Source organism: Poecilia mexicana, unplaced genomic scaffold (assembly GCF_051168715.1).
Source record: "Poecilia mexicana isolate PSO_F unplaced genomic scaffold, ASM5116871v1 scaffold_17, whole genome shotgun sequence".
NCBI lineage: Eukaryota > Metazoa > Chordata > Actinopteri > Cyprinodontiformes > Poeciliidae > Poecilia > Poecilia mexicana.
In genome coordinates, this window is record NW_028263386.1 from 25653892 (window position 1) to 25662141 (window position 8250).

Genomic DNA, 8250 nt, shown 5'->3' on the forward strand with positions numbered 1-8250 from the left:
TCCTGTCTTGTCTCACTGGGCGACAACAATCTGGAAGGAAGCCAAATTACATAATGTACAGGCTGCAGAGAAGGTATAATTTAGGCACATTAAATTACAAAAACAGGCTTTTTATGGTTATGAAACGACATGAATCATCTTTTGATCCAGTGACTGGAACCTCAGAATAAAGGAGTCACCCACTTGTGAAGCGTAAACCCTGTGGCACAGATTAGTAAGTTACTAAAACTGTGCAAAGCAAAAGTCCTTCCTCATCATATTTACATAAAAGCATCAAAATCCTCAACAAATACTGTATGTTTACACCAAAACATCAAAGCAGTCGGCCACTTTTTCTGTATTTTTTTTTATTCCATATTATTTCCACATATAAAAACAGAAATGTATAAATTACAAACACATTTTCAACAACCGGTTGCACAGCAAACGTTCAGTAAACTTTTTTTTAAATAAATAAAGAATAAATAAATATGAATGCCTTCAAACGGTAGTTTGGTTGTCTGATAGCGGCTCATTCTGAACCTAAAGGTAAAGTCCATCAGGCTGTTGATGCTCAGCCTGTGTGAGCCTCCTGTCACAGATTCCAGTGTACTTCAGCTTCCAGCTTTCATCTCGTTCCGTGGATTCTCTGAGGAGACGGAAAGAACTCCACGGCTCTTCCAGAAACTCTGTGGTTCTCCAGCCCAGAGCCTTGACGCCACCGATAACGTATCACCGAGCTTGCAGCCCCTTTTTAAAAAGAAGACAAGTTGCGTCCAATTTTCTGGGTTTCTTTTTTGTTGTTGTTTGTGCTTTTAAAAAAGAAAAGTCTCTTAGCCCGTCTTGGTCTCTCTGGTCAGCTCCAGGTACGCCGAGGACCTGAGGAAGCGAGGATAGCAGTCTTTCTCCATCAACGTGTAGATTTTGTCCCGAGCCTGATCAAAACACGACTGACCGGGCCGCATCATGTTCTCCCTGGTGACTTCTTTGGTGGCGTGGTCGAGGTTTACCTGAGGAAACAAAGGGAACACAGAGTTTTAGAGTCAAGGTCTGGCCAGGAGGTCAGTGACATCGGCAGAGCGAAGGGAGGGCTGGGGGTGGGCCGTACCTCTCGTGGAGCGTCGGAGCAGACAAACTCCTCGTAGATCTTCTTGGCCTTGGTGGCCAGCTTGGATGGTTTGCTTGTCCGGTAGTCCTCACAGGCCAAGTAAAAGGCGATGTTCTCCTCGCTGAACTCTGACACCAGGAACGCTCTGAACACACACAGTCCGTCTGGAAGCGGAAGCAAAGCGGATGTTAAAAACCCGTCAACTGAAGTCAATGGACAGAGTGATTCCGTCGCATCTACAAAGGATCGTGGACTTACTTTGACTGGACAGCAGATTGTCAAATGACTCCTTCCATTTCAGAGGCTCATTGACTTCATGTAATCTGTAAAAACAGGGGAGGAAAGAAAACATCATTATTAGAAAAAGTTTCCTCTGCGGGTTCACCGAAATGCTTCCAAAGAGACACTGCATGCCGGTCTCACCTCTGCTTGTCACTTTTCTTGGCCTGCCCTGTGAGGCTGTGCTCTGATCTCTGCAGCAAACTTCCAAACAACGCCTTCAGCTCCTTCGCCCTGCGGGGACACACCGAGGCATCACACACCACTTCAGACGTCATACAACATGTGCGCAAGTTGCTGGCGTGAGAAAACTTGACTACAAGCGTGAAAACTCTGGTTGGGTTTACCTCTCCAGGCAGGTGATGGGGAGCGATTCAAGTCCTCTGCACATGGTGAGACGCTTTCTGCTCGTTCTTGAGTAGCTCCCAAAGTTTCTCCCGAGTGATTGTGGGCGTGAGCTGTCCTCCTTGTTGTCAGCAAAATGAGCTTTCCAGCTGATCTGCCGTCTGTGTGGGGAAAGCGGCTTTTTATAGGGGTGGCCGGCGTGTGACATCATGCTCCTCAGCCAATGAGGGAGGCGAGTGGGCGGATGAAGAGACTCGTCAACGCTGAATTTCCTCCACACTACTTCCTCGCTGCTGGGTGACTCGTCACTGAATGAATTACTTCACTGCTCCCCAATGTCCTTGCTGTGAATAGGGGAGTGAGGGCTGTGTCTGTGTGGTGTCAGGGCTTTGCCTTTGTGAGCGTGTGTGTGTGTGTGTGTTCATACAGTGATTCTGAAGAAGATTAATCAGAAAATCCCTTTCAGCTGTAGCATTTAACATAAAAGAGGTTCTTTCGTTTTTAGTGGGTCTGCCTAAAAGAGCCTAACAGATATCATGATCCTTTCTTTGCAACGCCCTCTGCTACACCTCTCACATGCAACCTCCGTTATATTATTTCAAATATAAAATGAAAACCTAATTACTTAAAACTTTCTGCAAATGAGCATAATCTGCATCAACACAGCAGTTTCTCAATACGAAAAAAAAATACGGTGCGTATATTTTTGTCGACATTTTGACTTTAATGAGGCGTTCTATTCCTACTGTCTCTGTTTCTCCTCTTGCCTCATATGTTGACAAATAGGATAAAGTGGAATATGTGAGTTGCAGAAGTATGTTTCATGGAATATTACGTTCTGTCACACATTTGAAATACGTGTCACTTTCAATGCGTCCCAAAATGGCATAATGTGTGCGTTAGATGAAAAGTGTCCTCTCTCTTTTGTTTTGGCAAGACAGCTTCTGGTTTGATTTTTCCATTAGGGATGAACTGGTTATCTAGAGATGAATGCCATGAGGAGATTAAATGATTTTTAGCTCATTTAGCTTAACTTTAGCAGAACTGGCATCAGTTGGAGCTAGCCCAAGCAGTCAGCATACTATAATGAGTGAATCTTCATCATCGCAGACAGAGCGTCCGGATAGCTTAGCAAGACGCTGAGTAATGTTTTCATTGGATCATTTCTGCGACATTTAAATTAACAACTGTGTTGATTCTGATGCATATATGTATAATTTCCTAATTTTGATGCTCATACCACCACATTTTTTGACATGTTCAAAAATCCATGAGTTTTTGCTTTAGCTGATAGTCAAACTACATGCTACATATCCTACAGTGTGATGGGAGAATACCATAGCTTTCTAGTATCAGTTATTATAACACACTGATATTATACTATGAATAAAAAGATAACTCTCTATAAATGATTAAATACAATATATTGCTTGCATAATATTAATATGGATAAGAACTGTTACATAACCTGGGTAATGAATTCAGCTTCAGTCCTCACAGGTACTGGAATAAATGTATTTTTTTTTTTTTTTTTTTTCTTCATTCTGCACAGACACTGTCTGGGCCGTCTTTCCTATTAAGGCATGACCACGCATAGAAAGCTGGACCCATAAATAGCCTCGTGGATGCAAAAACAATTGTCTACTTAATCCCAGAGTCTATTTTAGACTCGACTGGGAGGCCAGTTACCAGTAAACTCTGTTAATGGCCTGTTTCTCTATTAGTTGAAGAGCGCTAGCAGGAAGGAGACAATCAGCCCGCCGGATGAAAAGGCACAAAGCTCGCTGATAGCAGCTGAGACGGCTTCCTCTACTGGCAGTCACCGACAATTCCTTCCCCTCTGACTGCCTGCCTCAGCTGGCGCACAGCTCTGGATGTCAATACAAGGTCACTTCAGCCTCAGATAATGAGCCTCTCTCCTCCTTCTTCTCAGGAAGCACAGTCTGAGAAGCTAACTGGTATGAAAAAGGAAAACAAAAGAGAGAGAGAGAGAGAGAGAGAGAGAGAGTCAGGGCAGCCTGACTCTTTTGTGGTTTGGGTAGGAATTTTTGGACAAAATGGATGAGTAACACAATTTGTTTTGATCTGACGTTCAGCTGGCTTGTAGGGGGAAACTGGATTAAAACTGTTAACATTTCGTCGCTACAGTCACCAGCTTATGCGTATGTCATTGGGATTTTATGTGACAGACCAACACAAAGTATTGCAAAACTATGAAGTGTAAGGAAAATAAGTCACAGATACGTTTTTACAAACACAATAAAGATCTGTATTCATGCAGCCTCTTTTACTCTAGGACCAGAAAATAAAATCCAGTACAGTACAGAAGCCGCCTATTGTGTATATAACGCTAATCTGTTTGTAACTTCATTTTACTGTGAATCCAGATTACTGTGAAGGCCTCAGAGGTTTGCTAGCAAACAAGCAACACCAAACACTCCTTAAAACTGCAGTATGTAAGACCCGCCTCCGGGCTCTGATTGGTTGTTTCTAGTTAACACTGGGCGAAGGGGAAACCATTCAGTTTTTTTCTCCTACCAAACTGTCATGACATAGTGACATCTTCAACTGATAGGTATGGTGTTAATTTGTCATGTGTAATTGAATTAAGTTTGGTAAGCTTACCTTATTAACATTTGCTTAACATGGCGACTTAATATATTTACTTGGATAATTGTAATTGATTACTTGTGACCATTCAACACAATATGTTTAAGTTGAATCGACTGCTTTCTTATTGCAGTGAGAACGGAGATGCAGCCGAGAGGCACGTGGTAACCATGGCGAAACTGTGGATCTCCACAGCTCAGTGGGGAAATTTCTTGATTGGACTATTATTATTATTATTATTATTATTATTATTATTATTATTATTATTATTTTTTTTTTTTTTTTTTTTTATTATTATTATTATTATTATTATTGTTGTTATTATAACCTTTATCAACAAAAGGTTCAGCCTCTGTGGAAGATGAAAGACAGCAAGAAGACTGAGGAAAGCTCTCCATCAGACGCAGTGGCGATAGATCTAAACTATTTCAGTGGGAAAATGTCCACATTCAGTCTTGTAACAGGATTATCTGTGTTGTGCCTCCACTTGTCATCACAATGATTTAAGGCCCAAATTAGCCGATTTCCCCACTATACCACCCAAGAAACTCTGCGGCTGAGCTGGAGCTCAAACATTCTCTTCCATTTGTCTCTTGTATGTTTGGCTCAGTAGGGCAAAGTTCATTGGCTGAAGATTCTGGAGTCTATTTTCATTCTCGGGTCAGCGTTGTTCAGGACAATAAGGCACATCTACGTCCCGCTCTCAGCCCAACACAGCTTTCCCTTTCAAACATTCTTCACTGGCTGTAAACATGTTTTTGTGGAGTGCAGCGCAGCCCAGATTCTGCAGCAGACAAAACACAATCATTCATCCAGCCAGGGCATGTTTTTCTCCTTCACAACCCAAATGTGTTTCATCCTACTTAAGTTTATATTTTGTTTTGTTTTTTCTCACACATACACTCTAAAATTTGATAGGGTCAAAACAACCACATCTGGAATATTTTGCTGTCCAAATCCTGGTTAAATATAGATTAATCTGACATATAAATGGGTTAAAGTGATTAATTTCTCACATTCAGGTTAACAGAGAGAGGCTTGAAAAGAGTAACCTGTAACCTGCATGACTACGAGTAGTATTTGAGTTAATATGAATTATCTATCCATCTTTTATACCATTTAGTCGTTGCATGGTGGTAGTCGAAATTGGGACTCTGTCTCTTTACGAAGCTTCTGCTCTTTACGGCAGGAAGTCATCACAAATAAATGAGTTAAATAAAGTCATAATAATGACTATTATTTTCATTTGAAATAGATTTTGTCTCACTTTGGTTATACTTAAAATTTTATTCAGCTGGAAAAGTTTTACACGATTCCTCATGCTGGTGATTCATTCTCTGTCAACAACAAAAGCGGTGATATAACCTAAGTTGTATCACTGCTTTTGTTTCTAGGTTGCCTTTAGCAGAACTAGATACTAAGGTGTGTTTCTGTCTTCTTTAATGTCTGGCAAAAATGGAGTTTTCTACAATCTGGGTCATTCAGCTATACCAAGAGTTTAGGTCCATTGAAGAAGTAATTTACTTATCAGAGTGAGATAACACAGTTGCCCTATTGTCAAAAACAAGGTTATATTAAAAATACAAAAGCTCACATTTCATGTTGTGAAACTGGCCTGTTAGCTGGTCAGCAGCCTAGACCCAGAAAATTTTCATTTAGTCTTTCATAGCAAATGATCAGGTATGAATCCCTCCTTTATGTCCAAGAATAAGGAGGCCTTAACACTTCTTCCTATGTGCAGACAAATGATTTCATGCAATATTCATCTCTTAAAATAGAATTATTTAAATTAGAATTTTTATTCATCTTTAAGAATCTTTTGTGACTTAGTCACCTTCCTAAAATAATGGCATGAGTTATTTTTTGTCAAAAGTCATTTTGGCAAAAAAATGACATAAGCCATTATTTTAGGAAGGTGATGATATAAACTATGTTTTATATTATAAAAAGCAACTTGAAAAGAAGAACACAGTCCATGGTTATATATTTTTTATGTAACCATATTGTCAGGAAACAGGAGAGTTCACTGATTTAATATGTATTTGAACTTTCCATCCATCCATCCATCCTTCCATCCATCCATCCATCCATCCATCCATCCATCCATCCATCCATCCATCCATCCATCCATCCATCCATCCATCCATCCATCCATCCATCCATCCATCCATCCATCCATCCATCCATCATGAGGCAACAACCTAACCAGAGAAGACCAGAATTCTCTCTCCTTTGCCACTTGGCCTACCTTTTCCAGGAGATTCCCAAGGTATTCCAAGGCCAGTCGAGAAATGTAGTTCCTCCAGGATCTTCCTCTGGGTCTCCTCCTGGTGGGACGTTCCTGGAATGCCTCACCAAAAAGACATCCATGAGGCATTGTAACCACATGCCTGAGCCACCTCCACTGGCTCCTTTCAAAACAGAGAAGCAAGCATCGATTGTATCAAGTTTCTCACCTGATCTCTAAGGGAGAGCCTGGATATCCTGTGACCGATGGTATCCTCAATATCTGTCAGTCAGTACTCAAAGCTCGTCACTTTAGGTGAAAGTGCGAACGTAGACCGACCTGTAAATCAGTACCTTTGCCTTTTGGCTCAACACTCTCTTCACCATGACAGACTGGCAAAGAGCTCACGTCACGACGGAAGCTGCAGCACAACCATTGATCACTTGCTCCATTTTTCTTTTATTCATTACTAAGATCCCAACAAGATCCCAAGATACTACAACACTTGGGGCAGGACCTTTTTGCGGCCCAAGCTCACGGTCTCAGATTTGGAGGATTTTCATCTTGGTCGCTATGGACTCAACTACAGAATGCTCCAGTGAAACCTGGAGATTGTAATTTTATGAAGCCAACAGAACCACATCATCTGTGAAAAGGAGAAACCTGATAGTGAGGCCACCAAAATGGAACCCTTCAACAACTTGGCTGAAATTCTGCGTCTTAAGATTTTGAGAAACTCTGAACAAAATCGGTGACAAAGTGCAACCTTGGTGGAGTCTAACTCAGTGTTGACTAGTGTTTAACACCAGTTGTACAGCAACCTAACAGCCCTTATCAAGGGGCCTTGTACTCTAGACTCCTGAAGTACCCACCACAGGACACGGTCAAACTCCGTCCCCAAGTCCACAAAGTACATGTAGACCGGTTAGGCGGACTCCCATGTACCGTCAAGGACGTTGTGGCGGGTGTAGAGTTGGCCCAGTGTTTCACAACCAGGACGGAAACCACAATGAGGCCAAGACTTGACTGTCCGGCTGAGTTTTCGTCTTCAGAATCCCTGGACAGAACTTACCTGGGATGCTTCGGTGTGGAATTGCGCTGTAGTTGGAATACACCTTACACTCACAATGAAACAAACACATTAACATTTAAAATTTGCCCATCATAATTCTCATATAAATTAGTATTTTTTTAAAAGCTATATTTTAAGGTGCATTCAAATGAGAAATAAGCCATATCCTCACTCACGTTATTGCAAACAACAAATAAAAATGACGGCAGCTTGTTTTCTGCAGATTTTGTCCTATCATTTTAAGCTGTCAGTTCTAAGAAGCGTTGTTATGACAACACACCGGAGCTGTCCATGGACTCCAACCCCTGGCAGGCCACCGTGTCCGTCACAGAGTATGAACTCATTGTCTGCTGCTGTGTTTCTGTTATCGCCTGTGTCCGGATCAGAACCTCTGACCAACTCTGCCTCTTCATCAGCATTCCTCTTTCTCTCCTCATCTTATTCAGCGGTTTGTTATGAACTTCCTTATCTTTTCAGCCTGGAATTGACTACTCCCCTTCATGTTTTGTTGGATGCATTACTGTGCTGACAATGATTTTACACAGAAACAGTGCGTTTAATTTGCATATCAGATAATACAGAGCAACCCGAAGCTGAACCAATTATGAACATTATGCATGGAAAAAATCA

The 8250-nt window shown here is 41.5% G+C and overlaps 1 protein-coding gene across 1 annotated transcript; it reads right to left on the reverse strand.

Moving 5' to 3' along the window:
• Positions 1–330: 330 nt before the first annotated feature.
• On the reverse strand, positions 331–1937 carry rgs5b (regulator of G protein signaling 5b). The gene is made up of 5 exons (XM_014995536.2): positions 1714–1937; positions 1511–1600; positions 1346–1410; positions 1088–1251; positions 331–989 (listed from the first exon to the last, which is right to left on the reverse strand). The coding sequence occupies exons 1-5, from the start codon at positions 1920–1922 to the stop codon at positions 813–815; spliced, it is 705 nt and encodes a 234-aa protein (XP_014851022.2). The 5' UTR covers positions 1923–1937; the 3' UTR covers positions 331–812.
• Positions 1938–8250: the final 6313 nt, after the last annotated feature.